The sequence below is a fragment of the Dysidea avara genome, chromosome 2 (genome assembly GCF_963678975.1).
Source record: "Dysidea avara chromosome 2, odDysAvar1.4, whole genome shotgun sequence".
In the NCBI taxonomy this organism is placed as follows: Eukaryota; Metazoa; Porifera; class Demospongiae; order Dictyoceratida; family Dysideidae; genus Dysidea; species Dysidea avara.
This window is the reverse complement of record NC_089273.1, coordinates 22,602,416-22,620,586: the sequence shown is the minus strand read 5'-3', so window position 1 is coordinate 22,620,586 and position 18,171 is coordinate 22,602,416. Positions and strand designations below refer to the sequence as shown.

The following is an 18,171-nucleotide window of genomic DNA, read 5'->3' as shown; positions in this document are numbered from 1 at the left end:
ACATGGTCCTTCGAGCCGCAGACTGAACTAGGGACGTGCTGCGATAAGTCAGACAGCAGAAATCTAGACTCCTGAATAATTTGAACCACAAACGCGGACACCTTGGTACCGGGTTATAAACGGTACCCGATCAGGCTAGTCATTGTTTTGTGTGAATGTGTATTTCGCTGCTGACTCCCTTAGATTGATCCCTGATTCCAGTTGGTGGGTACTAATTAGAATTCGTCGAAGACTCGTCCGATTCCGGTGGCAGTTGATCTAGTAGTAAGATTAAGGGTTTTCTTATAACATATTGTGTTGATATGTCGACGGACGAAGCCCTTGCGAGACATAAGAAAGTCAGAGGCGGGCATAGATCTTCGGCCACGAGGCTAATGCGCCAAATAGAGGAGGCTACCGACACTACAGCCGCTACGCGAGACAAACTACTTCAGTGGAAAGTTTCGTTAACCGAAAAGCTGACTAAGATACGCACCCTTGATGACGAAATCTTAACCCTGATTGAAAATGATGCCATCGATGAAGAAATAGAACAGGCGGATGTGTTCTCAGAGAGGTTACAGGAAGTGATTTGCCGTATAGAGCAGCTGATTTTAAATAAACCCAGTGTATCTAGTACTCGCCGAAGTTCCCCGTCTGCAACAACCCCGACAGGTCCTCCACCCGCCAGTAGACTTCCAAGCGACAGAGATGGTGGAAGTAAAGTAAAGCTACCCAAGCTTACACCAAAATCTTTCAATGGTGACCTTACCAAGTGGGAGTCGTTTTGGAGTATGTTTGAATCATCCATCCACCTGAACCCAAGCTTATCTGCAGTTGATAAATTCACCTACCTGCACTCCCTCTTGGAGGGTCCTGCATTGCGTGCTATTGCTGGATTACAGCTCACTGATCCCAATTATGATGAGGCTATAGATACTCTCAAGAAACGATTTGGCAACAAGCAACAGATTATCTCTCGACATATGGACTCTTTGTTAGAGCTAGAGTCAGTTCAATCAGGATCAAACATAAAGGCACTTCGTGGCCTATATGACCAAGTAGAATTTCAGGTGCGCAGTCTTAAATCACTTGAGGTTCCTGTAGATTCATATGGAAATTTGTTGTCATCACTTCTTATGAACCGATTGCCACATGAACTTAGGCTGATCATCAATAGAGGAATTGGCGATGACGAGTGGAACATTGATGACTTGATGGGTATTGTTGAGAAGGAAATTAGTGCACGTGAGAGAGCTTCTGGTCCTAGTCATGATCAACGAGGGCCGCAGTTGCATACAGCGGCAGCACTCCTAGCCAATGAAGGGCAACCGAAGTGCTCTTATTGCCGGCAAGGTCATACATCATCCTCGTGCACAGCTGTTACAGACATTAATCAAAGGAAAGTAATTCTGAAGCGAACAGGGAGGTGTTTTGTGTGCCTTAGAAGACATCATCTTAGCCGAGACTGCCGTTCTCCAGTCAAATGCACACACTGTAATGGCCATCACCACACAAGTATTTGCAAGAATAAGTATGCTGGTTCCCAAGGTAACAGAACACAAGGATATAACTCTCAGAATCACATTGCTACAACGCGACAGCCACCTACCCAGCTACCACCCACTTCACAATCACCTCAGCCACCTACCTCACAGTCTGGTTCACTGACAGTTCAGCCACCTAGTTTGCAGCAGTCAGAACCACCGTCTCATCAACAGACTCATGTTGCAGAACAACTGCTTACACCTACGACACAGCTGTATTGTGTGAAGACCCAGGTACCAGTATTGCTGCAAACGGCCAAGGCTTACATGTTCAACTTGAATGAACCAAACTATGGAATGACAGTCAGACTAATGCTGGATGGGGGGAGCCAGCGGTCTTACATGACACAAAGAGTCAAAGATGAACTAGGCTTACAACCAGAACATGTTGAGCAAGTGCAGATCAAAACATTCGGATCAGAGACCACAACTGTCCAAACTGTTGAAGTCGTTAGAGTTGGGATATCACTTAGAACTGGAGACACCATCCAGGTGACGTTCTCAGTAGTGCCTTTGATCTGTGAACCCCTGTCATGCCAACCCATAGCATACACCAAGGCAAAGTACAGTCACCTCGAAGGTCTTGATCTAGCTGACCACTCACGGATTGGTGACGAATTGCAGATAGATGCCTTGATCGGATCTGATTACTACTGGCAAATAGCAACTGGAAAAGTTATTCAGACAGAAAACAGCCCTACAGCCATCCACACCCACCTGGGCTGGGTACTTTCAGGACCGGTCTCTAGTTTCACCACCCAAGGTGACTCTGTTAGCTTGCATACTACTCATTCCTTACACATTGGCTTAGCTGAAGAGCGTTTGGATCATTCTCTAAAGGCATTCTGGGATTTAGAGTCTCTGGGTATCACAACAGCAGAACCCTCAGTGTACGATGACTTCACTGATAGCATTCGATTCGACCATGGTCGTTACACAGTAAGCCTCCCGTGGAAGCCAAACAAGATGACGCAACTACCTAGCAATTTTTGCCTTGCTAAACGACGTCTTGAAGGACTCCTTAAAAGGCTTCGTCAGGACCCAGAAGTGAGACTGGAGTATCATGCAGTTATGCAAGAACAGCTTAGGCAAGGCATCATTGAAAAGGTGGTTGATGACTCACCAAAGAGTGCTAGTGGGACTGTACATTATCTTCCACATCATGCAGTTATCCGTAGGGACAAGACAACATCCAAGTTGCGAATCGTTTATGATGCTTCTGCGAGGGCAGGAGGCCCGTCCCTAAATGACTGTTTATTCTCTGGGCCAAAGTTTATTCAAAACATATTCGACATCATTTTGAGGTTTCGTAGCTACAAGGTAGCGCTAGTGGCTGATATAGAAAAGGCTTTTTTGATGGTATCGGTTAGTGAGCAAGACAGAGATGTTCTTAGATTCTTGTGGGTTGACAATGTAGATGATCATTTGCCTAACATTGTACCAATGCGGTTTACCAGAGTTGTATTTGGGGTATCATCAAGCCCATTTCTTCTTAATGCAACTATCAACCACCACCTCCTGACATACCAGAACAGCCATCCAGCCTTAGTGGATACACTCTCACGATCTATATATGTAGATGACGTGACATATGGCGCAGATAGTGATGATGCAGCGTATGAACTTCATACAGTGTCAAGGAAGATTTTCGCAGAAGGTGGTTTCAACTTGCGTAAGTTTGTCACAAGTTCCGCAAGTCTCCAGCACAGAATTGATGCTAATAGTCCGGAAGCAGGCAGCAACATTGCCTCAAGCAACACAGTTGTGGAAGAAGATGCCACGTACACAGACGGTTTACTTGCTGGTAGCTGCGCAACAGGTGATCAGAAGGTTCTGGGAGTAAGGTGGAACACGTCTAGCGACAATCTTGAATTTGACTTAACCAACATTGCCAGATCTCTCCATGAACTGAAGCCCACAAAGCGTAACATAGTGGGAGTAGCTTCTCGGATTTACGACCCATTGGGGTTTTTATCTCCTGTAGTAATCACCTTGAAGATATTTTTCCAGGAGCTGTGTCGATTTAAGATTGGCTGGGATGGTCCATTGCCACAGGAGCTGGAGTTAAAGTGGAAAGGAATAGTGTCCAAATTTCATGGTACTGTTATGTTGATTCCCAGATTTTATTTCGCTTCTGCAGGTAGCAAGCAGCCCTGTTCTCTGTATGGTTTCTGTGACGCTTCAACCGTTGCATATGGTGCCGTTGTGTACCTACATACTGGAAATGATTCAATAGAGTTTGTGGCATCAAAAACCAGAGTGTCACCACTGCACACGCAGACCATCCCTCGTCTTGAATTGTTGTCATGTCTGTTACTGGCAAGGCTTATCACGCACGTACGTTCAGCACTTGCAACAGTCATAGAGATTTGTTCCAGCCAGTGCTTTACAGACTCCATGGTAGCACTGTACTGGATCAAAGGGGAAGACAAGGAATGGAAGCAATTTGTGCATAATAGAGTCAGTGAGATTCGGAACCTTATGCCAGCTGATCACTGGTTCCATTGCCCAGGCAAAAGCAATCCTGCTGATATGGCATCGCGTGGAGTCTCACCTCAAGAATTGGATGCAAGCCTACTATGGAGACATGGACCAGACTGGTTAAGTAGTATTGCCCCTGTCAGAATGCAGCAACAGATCACCATATCAGAAGAATGCATTGCTGAAATGGAGGTGAAAGCTAGCATGCCGTCATGCAGCATGTTGGTAACTGTAAAGAGTGGCGGAATTGGCGAACTGATTGACTGCAAGCGATTTAGTACGCTGCACAAGTTATTGCGAGTGACAGCATATGTACGGAAGTTTGTGCTACGATTTAAGTTGATCATTAAGGGCAGCAAACCTGTCATTGATTGGAATATTACTGTAGCTGACATAGAACAAGCAGAGTTTGATTGGATACTTGATAGCCAGATTTGTTTGGAAAAGGATGCACGGTTCCAGTCATGGAAGTCTCAGTTGCAGCTGTTTTCTGACAAACATAAGCTGTGGCGATGTGGCGGGAGACTATCCAAGGCAGACCTCCCCCTTTCAAAGAAGCATCCAATTCTGTTATGCAAGGAGCATTATTTTGCCACCCTAGTTACGAAGCATGCTCACGAACGGTGTGGACACAGTGGAGTTAAAGATACATTGACCGAGGTCAGGACTAAGTATTGGTTTGCAAAAGGTAGACAGTTTGTTCGGAAAATCTTGTATGGGTGTCTAAGGTGTCGTAAAGTTGAAGGCTTGCAATTTAAAGCAGTTCCCACACCGCCCTTGCCAGAATTCAGGGTAAAGGAAGCTCCACCATTTTCACATTGTGGGGTGGATTATGCAGGTCCACTTTATGTTTCAACAGCTGAAGTGTCAGATAACAAGGTTTGGATCTGTTTATTCTCGTGTTGTGTGACACGAGCCATTCACCTTGAACTGGTACCAGACATGAGTACCCAGAGCTTTCTTAGAGCATTCAAACGCTTTACAGCCAGAAGGGGTGTACCAACCCAAGTCATCTCAGACAATGCAAAGACCTTTGTTTCAGCAGCTCAATACCTAACAGACCTCAAGGTAACATGGTCCTTTAACCTGGAGAAAGCGCCTTGGTGGGGGGGATTTTTTGAAAGAATGGTTCAATCTGTGAAGCGATGCTTGAAGAAGACCATAGGTAGAGCCAAGCTGTCATATGACGAACTGTTGACCGCACTCACTGAAGCAGAAGCTATAGTTAACTCGAGGCCACTATCATACTTATCTAGTGAAGACCTAAAGGAACCTCTGACCCCATCACATTTGTTAGCCGGACGCCGAGTTTTATCTCTTCCTGATGGCTCTGGAACTGATACAGATATCAATGATGACAATTTCACCGTGGGTCCTAAAAATCTCAATTCTAGACTACAACTTCTCACAAGAGCCCTCGATGAATATTGGGTACAGTGGAGGGATGACTATCTCCTTGAACTCAGAGAGAGAAGTCACACTACAAGAAATATTGGAGTTCCCCGATCGCCAATTGTCGGAGAAGTAGTTGTAGTCCATGATGAGCATTCTCCACGTAGTCAGTGGAAATTGGGCAAAGTGATTGAATTGATGGCAAGCAATGATGGTCAGGTACGCGGTGCAGTGATCAAGGTCATTACAAATGGCAAGCCTACAAAACTGCGTAGGCCCACATCTTGTCTGTACCCACTGGAAGTGATGCCCCAAACTGACAATGATGTAAGCAATCCCAAGCCAATTAGTGATGTGGAGATGGTCAGTAATGAAGAGGATGACACTGTCACAAATTCTAAACCTGTGAGAGAAGCAGCAAGGAAGTCCAGACAGCAAGTCCATATGTGGATGACTGAGCAACAGGATTTTTAATATTTATTAGTGTATGATTACATGTACCGAGTTGACCAGTGGTCAACTGGGGGGAGTGTGGCATATTGTATGTATACGTATGACGTAATCAGATTATTAAGTGATCGCACGTGACGCTACCTCGTGCTTTAGTAGAGTTGTAGAGTCGGACGTTAAGCCGCCAAGGGGAATCTCCTACAACAGGTAAACCTTTGTGATGTGTTGTGTAGCACTGTGCAATGATGGCAAAAACCTGTATCTTCATAATGTATCTATTATATATTTATCAAGACACACGGTAGTGTGTCGTGCGGCCCAAGAAGCCGGCGCGTAACATCCGTGAGTATATTGACAGGAAGAAAGAAAACGCAACTTTCGCACCTCCGTAGCTCTGTGTTTCCTTGATGAAACAAGACGATTTTTTCTGTGGACATGCCCCTAACTGCAGCTCTCCACATTCCAAATTTGAGCGAAATCGCTTCGCGCGTTCCCGAGATATGCGACTTCAAAAATTGGCTCAGTTTCTTTGTTTTTTTCTTCTTATTTTTCTTTTTCTTGTCGCACACTTACAAAAACTGCTATAAAACTCGCACGCCATATCCGATTGCCTTGAAATTTGGCACACAGAATGGGGATATAAAGGCCCATCTCGGTACCAACTTTGGCTGGAATACGATAAACAGGCAAAGAGTTATGAGCGATTATTCACGAAAAATAACACCAATATGTTGTCACGCCTACAGGGTAAACCGCGTATGGGAAGAAGCTGAAAATCGGTGGGTGAATAGGTTAACTATTGAACAACAAACCTTTTGTGGTTTGAAAGAAATCGAGCTAAAAACCAGGAAGATACAACGAAAAAACCAACAGTGTGTAACAATTACGCAATCGAGATTAGCTAATAAAAAACGACTGCTTGCCACGCTTACCAGATAAACCGCTTGGCGTAATGCTTTGAAAATCGTTGTACAGATGGAGTAATCATCTTAGAAAGGCTCATCAATGGTGTAGAAGAATCAGACTTAAAGCCACGGAATTATAAAACGAAATCCAACTTGATGCAGCAAGTGCGAGATCGAGATACTCTAATAGAGCAGTCATTCTAATAGAGCAGTCACCCTGAAGAGAATTCAAGAGATCAGCTAGAAATAAGAAACCTGTATAGAGATCAACTACACACAAGTCACCCTGTAGAGAGATCAGCTTGAAGAAGTTACCTTGTAAGGAGTTCATGCAACTATGGAAAGAGATAGTTCAGCTAGAAAAAATCACCTTGTAGAGTTCAGCTACAAAGAAACCACCATGTAGAGAGTTCAGCTACAAACAAATCGCCCTGTGGAGGGATCAATAGAAGAACTTACCTTGCAGAGAGTTCAGCTACAAAGAAACCATCATGTAGAGAGTTCAGCTACAAACAAATCTCCATGTAGAGAGATCAGCTAGAAGAAGTTACCTTGTAGAGAGTTCAGCTCTAAACAAATCACCCTGTAGAAAGATCAGCTAGAAGAGGTCACCTTGTAGAGAGTTCAGTTACAAAAAAACCATCATGTAGAGAGCTCAGCTACAAACTAGTGACCTTGTAGAGACATCAGCTAGAAGAAGTTACCTTGTAGAGAGTTCAGCTACAAAGAAACCATTCTTTAAAGAGCTCAGCTGCAAACAAACCACCTGTACAGAATTCAGCTACAAATAAATCACCCTGTAGAAAGATGAGCAAGAAAAAGTTACCTTGTAGAGAGTTCAGTTACAAAGAAACCACCATGTAGAGAATTCAGCTACAAACTAGTGACCCTGTAAAGACATCAGCTAGAAGAAGTTACCTTGAGAGAGTTCAGCTACAAAGAAACCATCATGTAGAGAGTTCAGCTACAAACAAATCTACCTGTAGAGAGATCAGCTAGAAGAAAGTTACCTTGTAGAGAGTTCAGCTTCAAACAAATCACCCTGTAGAAAGATCAGCTAGAAGAGGTCACCTTGTAGAGAGTTCAGTTACAAAAAAACCATCATGTAGAGAGCTCAGCTACATAGTGACCTTGTAGAGACATCAGCTAGAAGAAGTTACCTTGAGAGAGTTCAGCTACAAAGAAACCATCATGTAGAGAGTTCAGCTACAAACAAATCTCCCTGTAGAGAGATCAGCTGGAAGAAGTTACCTTGTAGAGAGTTCAGCTTCAAACAAATCACAATGTAGAAAGATGAGCTAGAAAAAGTTACCTTGTAGAGAGTTCAGTTACAAAGAAACCACCATGTAGAGAATTCAGCTACAAACTAGTGACCCTGTAAAGACATCAGCTAGAAGAAGTTACCTTGAGAGAGTTCAGCTACAAAGAAACCATTATTTAAAGAGCTCAGCTGCAAACAAATCACCTATACAGAATTCAGCTACAAACAAATCACCATGTAGAGAGATCAGCTAGAAGAAGTTAACTTGTAGAGAGTTCAGCTACAAAGAAACCATCATTTAGAGAGTTCAGCTTCAAACAAATCACCTGTAGAGAGTTCAGCTACAAACAAATCTCCCTGTAGAGAGATCAGCTAGAAGAAGTTACCTTGTAGATAGTTCAGCTACAAACAAATCTCCCTGTAGAGAGATCAGCTAGAAGAAATTACTTTGTAGAGAGTTCAGCTACAAAGAAAACACCATGTAGAGAGTTCAGCTGCACAGAAATCACCCTGTAGAAAATTCTGCCAGAAACAAATTGCCCCGTAGAAAGATCAGTTAGAAGAAGTTACCTTGTAGAGAGTTCAGTTACAAAGAAACCATTCTGTAAAGAGCTCTGCTGCAAACAAATCACCTGTACAGAATTCAGCTACAAACAAATCACCCTGCAGAGAGATCAGCTAGAAGAAGTTAACTTGTAGAGAGTTCAGCTACAAAGAAACCATCATTTAGAAAGTTCAGTTACAAACAAATCTCCCTGTAGAGAGATCAGCTAGAAGAAGTCATATTGTAGAAAGTTCAGTTACAAAGAAACCACCATGTAGAGAGTTCAGCTACAAACTAGCTACCTTGTAGAGACATCAGCTAGAAAAATTACCTTGTAGAGAGTTCAGCTACAAAGAAACTATTCTGTAAAGAGCTCAGCTGCAAACAAATCACCTGTACAGAATTCAGCTACGAACAAATCATCCTGTAGAGAGATCAGCTAGAAGAAGTTACCTTGTAGATAGTTCAGCTACAAACAAATCACCCTGTAGAGAGATCAGCTAGAAGAAATTACCTTGTAGAGAGTTCAGCTACAAAGAAACCATCATGTAGAGAGTTTAGCTGCAAAGAAATCACCCTGTAGAAAATTCTGCTAGAAACAAATTGCCCTGTAGAAAGATCAGTTAGAAGAAGTTACCTTTTAGAGAGTTCAGCTACAAAGAAACCACCTGTACAGAATTCAGCTACAAACAAATCACCTGTACACAATTCAGCTACAAACAAATCACCTGTAGAGAGTTCAGCTACAAACAAACCTCCCTGTAGAGAGATCAGCTAGAAGAAGTTACCTTGTAGATAGTTCAGCTACAAACAAATCACCCAGTAGAAAGATCAGTTAGAAGAAGTTACTTTGTAGAGAGTTCAACTACAAAGAAACCATTCTGTAAAGAGCTCAGCTGCAAACAAATTACCTGTAAAGAATATAGCTGCAAAAAAATCACCCTGTAGAGAGATCAGCTAGAAGAAATTACCTTGTAGATAGTTCAGCTACAAACAAATCACCCTGTAGAAAGATCAGTTAGAAGAAGTTACTTTGTAGAGAGTTCAGCTACAAAGAAACCATTCTGTAAAGAGCTCAGCTGCAAACAAATCACCTATACAGAATTCAGCTACAAACAAATCACCCTGTAGAGATATCAGCTAGAAGAAGTTACCTTGTAGATAGTTCAGCTACAAAAAATCTCCCTGTAGAGAGATCAGCTAGAAGAAATTACCTTGTAGAGGGTTCAGCTACAAAGAAACCATCATGTAGAGAGTTCAGCTGCAAAGAAATCACCACTGCCCAAATTTCAAGGCAATAGCTCTTTCCAATCTGAAGTTATCAATTGTCAAAGTTGGCAAATTGGATGTGTGTGAAAGACCCCTTTTCGCAAATCCGATCACATATGTATTATATATATAATTTATACATTTACTGATAAAATATTTAAAGTATATACATCTACTTCATCTTTTCGTCTTCCTGTAGTAAAGAAAAAAAAACATAGGTTAAAAAGTCCCAAAGCTGGCCATAGGCTGGCTTTGGGGTATAAAAATACAAAAAGAAATGAAATCTAATCCAAAACAGCCAAGCTGTAAAAAAAGTGTGCGGCCCTCAGAAAGGCTATGGTGTAAGAAGATGTGAAATCCAAGGTGGCGGCCAAGAAATGCTTGTGATGGTAGGTTAATGGTAAGAATTTTAATAACGACAATTGAGGTGAATTTTTGTGCCGCTTCACAAAATTTACCTAAATTGTCATTATTAAAATTTTTACCATTAACCTACCATCACAGCCATTTCTTGGCCGCCACCTTGGATTTCACATCTTTTTTCACCATAGCCTTTCTGAGGGCCGCACACTTTTTTTACAGCTTGGCTGTTTTGGATTAGATTCTCATATACTGTAATGATTATTGAAAAGCACAACTTTAACATTAAAGAATGCCAAATTTTCAGCTTAATTAGGACTCACATTTAAGTTTTATTGTGGATTCTGCTAAGTGTACAAAAAAGTAGAAGGAAAGAAACAAAGTCAGGAAACTTTGGCCATTTGTATCTCAGAAATTACCAATATTATTTCCTATATGAACTCCCCTCGACAGCTCTACAACAACCTTGGTTCCAATTGGTTAAGGATCATGGTGCTACATATGTGTGGAAATCGTGTCTCCTTTCTTCAGTCCTGTCGATATACCCATGCTGTAGCAAGCTGGCTTCTTGGGCCCCATGACAATGTCTTGATTTGTATGATTGTGCTTATATACATGTACATAGTTATATGCGTGTACTGTATTAATGTACTGTTTGCATGTATGTATGTCTGTATGTATATTCCATTTTCATCATTCAAAATAAGGGGCTATTCCTTTAAAGTACAAAATTGCGTTTTACATCTAGTCTCCACCACAAATGTTGATCTGGAAGACGTCTATCGCTTTGTTACCCAAGTGTATGCTTCCCATTGGAGAAGGATTGGAATACAATTGGGCATGGAGGAAGATATACTGGAAAATATTGACCATGAATATCATAGTAAAGCAGAAGATTGCTGTAATATAATGTGGGAAAAATGGCTTAATGCGAACTGCAATGCATGCTGGGATAAGGTAATTGAAGTAGTCGAATCAGCTGCAGTTTTATCCACTAGCCCATCAGCATTGCTTATATCCAGTGGATTATATAATACTGTGCCTGTTATTATAGCAAACGTAACTGATCAGTTACAAAAGCAATTTAAACTAGAGAGATACAAAATGTCAGAAGATGACTGGCCATCATATCAGCCAAAACATTTTACAACTGTAGCACTAATTCATCACAGGGAAAAGCATACTACAGAGACAGAGGTAGCTGCTGTTGCGGACAAAATGCGTAAAGGAAAAATAGTGGTGCATCCTCAAGATTATGAAGAAGATTCTTCATCAAATAAATACCTTGCAACCTGCAAAGCAACAAAAGATATTTCTGATATTTTTTCAGCACAAATTTCTGATGATGAGAATACAGAGTACACCAAGCCTAACATAAATTTAATAGAAGGAGCACCTGGTATTGGTAAAACTATTTTATCAAAAGAAATAGCATTTCAATGGGCTAATAAAATAATTTTACAGGAAAAAGCATTGTTGTTTTTAGTATCTCTACGTGATCCTTACATACAGCAGGTCAAATCTTTGGAGCAGTTTGTTTGCTATGTTACAAATTCCTATCAAAAAAATTCAACAGTTGAAGCAGTTATGGAGTATTTAGAAAGCACATCAGGGGAGTACTGTGTGATCGTGTTTGATGGCTATGTTGAAATTTCTGAGAGCATAAGGAAAGATTCTCTTATTGGTAAAATAATGAGTCATAAAATTTTGAAGCTTTGTGGGTTGGTTATAACATCATGACCTATTGCTTCTGCTTCTTTACACGACATGGTTGACTGTAGGGTAGAAATTCTTGGCTTCACCAAAGAAGATAGAAAAGAGTATATTCACAGAAGTTTGAAAGGTAATGTTGAAGAAATTCAGAAAATGGAGCACTACCTAGAAACGAATGCCTTTATCGATAGCTTATGCTATATTCCACTCAACATGACCATATTAATATGTCTGTTTAAAGAGTCACTAGAATCTGACAATGCCCTTCCAAAAACCCAAACTGAAATTAACAAGCTTTTTATAATGATTACAATTTCAAGATATTTATGGAAAGAAAAGAATGTAGCGCTAAAGGGACACACTCTAGAATGTTTACCTTCATCTTACAAACAGCAGCTACATGTGTTAGCTAAATTAGCTTATGTTTTTCTAGGTGAGGAAAAACTTGTTTTCAATGATTGTGATATAGCCACTGATTGCCCAAAATATGCTGGAAAATTTAATACATTAGGTCTACTAAAAGTAGTGGAATATCGTAATTTTCGTGAAGGATCATCTCATGTCTCTTACAACTATTTACATTTTTCAATTCAAGAGTTTTTAGCTGCATATTACATTACAACATCTAGTGATAAAAAAACAAATTCAAATCTTGAAAGAAAAATTTTGGCACCCAAGATTTCTAAATACCAGTATTATGTATGCCGGTTTGACTGGTGGAAATTCATTTGCATTGAAACACTTCTTGTCTGGACGCAAGTCTGTTTTAGCTAGCAAAGTTTTTGGTACTGCAAATATAGCACAGGAAACCTTAAGCAACAAAGTGAGTTGTCTTCACTTATTTCAATGTTTCTTGGAAGCAGGTGACGATCATTTAGTGCAACTTGTTGGGAGCTATTTGTCAGAGAACAGTATTGACCTCAGTGGAAATGCGTTGTTGCTCAGTGATGTTTACACTTTTGCTTCTTTCTTACACGATTAGCAACAAAAACTTGGAATTCACTAAATTTATTGAGGTGTTACATAGGAGACAATGGTCTAGGGGAATTCCATAGGATATGCACAGGAAATGCTGAAACAAAAATATCAATCAAATATATAAACTTGTCCTTCAATCACTTAACATCTTCAGTGATTGACAAAATCATTGATCTTTGCTAAACTCTTAAGAACGATTAGCTGTAGGCAGTAATACCATCACTTATCAAACATTTGACGATATTGTGTTTGCCAAGTATGTTACTGTACAGAGAGGTACAAAAATTCATGTTGAAAAAATCCTCAATTTTAAATCAAGTTTTTATTTCATCTACACCAAATTTATTAGGAAGGAAGATATGAAGCTATTATGTGCTACAAATGGTGACTGTAGTCTCTATTTCTGGAATGCTGGTTTTCAACTTGATGATCTTCCAGTGGTAATTGGTTATATTTTTGCTAATTTCAGTTTAGTGAGTGTGTACGAAACTGACTTGCAAGATCACATTGCCTCTGAAATCTCATCAGGACTTCAAAAATTTATTGTTAAAGGCACGTTAGTTAACATTGAATATGTCTTACAATCCAACTCAAAACTGTTAGCGTATAACTCTAATATGCAAAAAGTATCCCAAGCATGCAAATATTTTTTAATGCAGCATCATGCTAATCACATTGATGATTTAGTAACTATCAAATTGATGAACTGCAAAATTGGTGATGAAAATTTAAAAGTACTCATTTCATGTTTGACAGAACAAAACCAAAATCTTTACTTTGATGTTTTTGACATCTCACGGTGCGACCTATCTAATTCCTCCTTGAAAACAATATTGCAGACCCTTGAACATTGCTTGATAAAGCATCTTAATGTGATGACAAATAATACTATTCCTAACAAGGCATTGTGTGATGCTATTTTAGCCAAGATCAATGTTGAAAGTATTTTTTTAAATTTCAAGAATAAAACACCACTAATAATATTGAATGACTTTTTTGATGAGTCTACACCAAAGGGTTCCTCTTTGTTTACTAATGTGTTTTTAGTTAATTGTGAAATGAACAGGTCATTATTACATTCAATAATCAACTTTAAAGACACCAGTATTTTGTATAATATTTTCCTTATCAATAATACTTTTAAAGATGAAGAAATTATATGTGAACTTTTACAGCTTTGCAAAAATTCATTCACTACAATTCACATATTTCAGTCCAATTTACAAGACAGCACTGTGCAAACATTAGCAGATAGTCTTAATGATGGTAATAATAGTAATCACACTTTTGTATTGACAGGCAACACAAAATTAATGGCATTTAGAGCCAATGAAGTTCAAATTACTGAAGGATTACGACATTGTGCTTCAACTGTTAATTATGTACAAATAAGGAATCGTGGTATTCAAATATCAGTGCTTTGTACCTTCTTTTCAGAAAGTAATACAAATGTCTGGGATACTATTGATCTGTCAGGAAGCAGCATAAAAAATGAGGGACTTAAAACTATTTGTGAATGCTTTTCACTGAAGAAATGTAGGATTCACATTAAACAGTTAGACATTGGCTACAGCTGTTTGACATTAGAATCTGCAATCACTTTTATTGAGCTACTCCAAATTTGCAGTATTAAAAAGCTTGTTATTTCACCAGTCCCTATAAATATTAAGGCTTTCAATGAATCACTTTCTTCATACTTTGACAAACTAGTAAACTTTGAATTGAAAATTCCAATGTCAATTCATTCTGCAGTCAGTAACTCCAGTACTCCAGGGTTTGATTATGTAGCTATCTATGTACCAAGTGGCTCTTCTACAATTGGTAATAATTTGGATTACTTCACGATCAGCACTGAGCTATTTTGTGATATTTTTGCTATGAAAACTAAATTTGATGTGGTCTTTTCAGTTGAGAATAACGTTTCCAAATCCAAAATCAGAATTAATTATTATAAATCAGGTATTATTGATGATGTTGTTCTGGAGATAATTTTCACTATGATTAGGAATAAGACAAGTATTAATGTTCTTGACATGTCTAAAAGCAACATTAAAGATGATGATTGTGAATTACTTTATGAATCACTCTTTGGCAAATCCAGTCAGCTGAAACATATTAAAGAACTGAACATATCAAATAACCCTCTTACGTCAGCATTTCTTGACATTTTTAATAAACTTCTAATTTCTTGCAGTGTTGGAAAGCTGATTATTTCCAATGAAAATATGTACATGAAAATTAAAGACATCATGATATCATACTACTTTGCAGAGAAACTGATTCCTAACTTTTCTACAGGTATTTCACTGATGGTTATTAATAACACTAAAGGCTTAGCTGTCACTGAAGTAGAACTGCAGGAATTGGAAATGACTGCAACTGTTTATGTCAGCAACTACAAACTAATTAATAACTTGGATGAGCTGTTGTGTGCTTTATCAGAAAGTAACTGTCTCATTCAGGAAATCATATGCTTTAATTTCCTTACCTCAAATCGACTAGATGATATTGTGTCATTTTTACATTCAAATCCTTTTTGCGCTGTTGGTGTATTTGATAATTCAGAAGATGACCTAACAAAAATTATTATTCCTATTCAATTGTATCCTAACAGAATTAGATGTTTACTGTTGTCCAGCACACAAGTGTTCGTGTTTAGAGTAGCACATCATCACATTATTAAAGCTCTTCAACTTTGTAATCCTGAATGTGTTTTTACAGTTGAAATAACTGATTGTGATATTCCTGAAGATGTGATTTATGAAATCGGAGATTATATGTCAAATAAATTTAAAGCACTAAGGAAACTCCATGTATGCAAATGTGGTTTAAATGAAAACCACTTCCAAACATTATCTAATAGTGTATTTTCTAGCAGAAGTGTAATATCATACATCAAGCTTTTAAATATTTCAGATAATGGACTGTTTTACTTGAAGGAAATTACCAAGGCATTACAATACTGTGTCATTGAAAAGCTTGATATTTCAAACAATTTTATTAATAATGATTCTGTAATCGAGGGTATCCTAACCGAAATATATACTGGGCTCAAAATACAAAATTTACTTAATGGAATCCCATTAATTATTCTAAACAATGTGCAAGGATTAAGGAAATCACCACAAGCTGTTAGTACAGCGTTTCTTAAATTGGATGAAATCAAAGAAAGTGACATTAGCAACTTGATTTATCAACTAACAGATTGCAAAATTAGGGTTTGTTTTGTAGATATGATTTCAAACGTAAATGACTTATCAAATATTTACTATCAGCTACCTGACAATGTCAACTTTGTTTTATATGAAACAAATTTAACAGATCAACAGATCACAGATTTTTCTGTCTTTATAAAAAAAGAAAAGGAAAAATGTTTTCAATATGTCATGGTTTCTGACAAAAGAGATATAACCAACTTACATTGTGATCAATTGGTTACTACAGTACTAGCAAATAACTTATCAATTGGTCAGCTGCTAATATCTCAGTGTAGCAATCTAGAACACAGATTTAAAGATACAGTGATGTGGTGCATTTCAAGAAGATGGAATACACTTGATCTCTCTGGGTGTAATTTAGGTGACAAAGGTTGCAAAGTTCTTTGTGAATGGTGGTCATACTATAAAGGTGAAAATTACTTTGAAGTGCTAAATTTGTCCGACACTCAACTAACCACAGCTTCTGTTGTTTCCATAATTGGTGCACTTAATTATGGTGTTCTTAAGAAATTAATAATCTCCAACAACACCTGGACTGGATATGATTTTACAAGACATATGGTTGCAGAATTTGACAATGATAAGGAAATTCTTAATTTTAAACTTGGGGTTCCACTGGTTGTTATTGGGACTAATTTAAGGAAACGCAATCCACAATTTAAAATGTATTCATCAGTACACAGAATTGAGCAACATTTACTATGTGACATCTATACTATATCACTTGCATTGATCGATGAAGAATTTGAATCACTGTTTGATTCAAACGTGCAGCTATTCAATATTTATTTTACAAACAGAATATTTCACAGACTGGAAAATAGCTTTGCAGTTTTATATACAAATCAGGACATTATTCTTCATGTAATTCAAGACAGCTTTATATTGAGTGAGAAAGCTGTAAATGTTATTACAAAGCTAACAAGACTTAATTATCCTGGTAACAGTAATCAAATAAACAAAATTGATATTTCATCATGTTTGATTGGATATAAATTATGTACCACCACATGTCAGTCTTTCTTTAGTGGGGAACATTTGCATTATATCAAAGAGCTGGATTGTTCAGGAAATGTATTGACAGTATCTTGTTTACATCCATTAATAAAGTCCTTGGAATTCTGCCACTTTGAAATGATTAAAATTTCTTCATCTGGTTATGTCTTTAACAAACTGTACTTAAAAACAACATACTTAATTTCAATAATGGAATTCCATTAACCATAATAAACCTCTGTACATCTATCCACTCAGAGAATAGCATAGCATGCGACTCAGTACATTCAATTAGCTATTTGGTCAACTGTAAAATTACAACTGAAACAAGCCAAAGAATCTGCCATCCTGCACCAGCAAACAAGCTTGTTATTATAAATTCTTTTTGTATCAGCAATGTGCATGATTGCCAGCTTCTTCTAAGCAATGATTTTCACCAAATATTCATATTTGAGAATGGAGTTTGTGATATGCTTTTGGTTGAATTGCTGATAAAATTACCAACTCTTAAAAGAAATGTTGATTTTATAATTTTTAATCAAAAAGAATTGATTGCTTATGGAGTACATCAACACAAACTATTGCAAGTTTTAGAAAATTGTCCATCAATATTAACATTGGAAATAGTGAACTGTACCATTGTTAACCACTACAAACTAGCCACAATCTCTATTAAATGCAAATACATAAGGAATCTAAAAATATGCTGCTATAAACTGAACAGTATTATGTTTCAAAATGTTTGCAGAGTTTTGTTCTCAAACCAAAGTGCAATAAACTTTCTTAAGGAATTAGATTTTTCCCACAATTCACTCAAGCCTACTACTATTCTTGATTGCTTGTGCAACTGTGTTATTGAAACACTGATTATTTCTCATAGTGGCATTCAGGGATTTGAAGAATGTATCCTCACAGCATATTATTATGGTGGAATGAGAATTCAGAATTTTATCTTAGATATTCTGTTAGTAGTTGTAAACAATTGTGCTGAACAGGACAAATTGTTTGCTTCTGTCTTCCTTAAAAAATTTGATTTAAATAACAAAAATGCATGCAATTTTTTTGGAGATTTTAGAAT

General features: G+C 38.2%; 1 protein-coding gene across 1 annotated transcript; it reads left to right on the top strand.

Moving 5' to 3' along the window:
* Positions 1-302: 302 nt before the first annotated feature.
* On the top strand, positions 303-5,873 carry LOC136247930 (uncharacterized). Its single transcript, XM_066039749.1, has one exon. The coding sequence runs from the start codon at positions 303-305 to the stop codon at positions 5,871-5,873; it is 5,571 nt and encodes a 1,856-aa protein (XP_065895821.1).
* Positions 5,874-18,171: the final 12,298 nt, after the last annotated feature.

Excerpts from the sequence above, each read along its gene's own strand:
- LOC136247930 (XM_066039749.1), top strand. The coding sequence starts at position 303 with ATGTCGACGGACGAAGCCCTTGCGAGACATAAGAAAGTCAGAGGCGGG.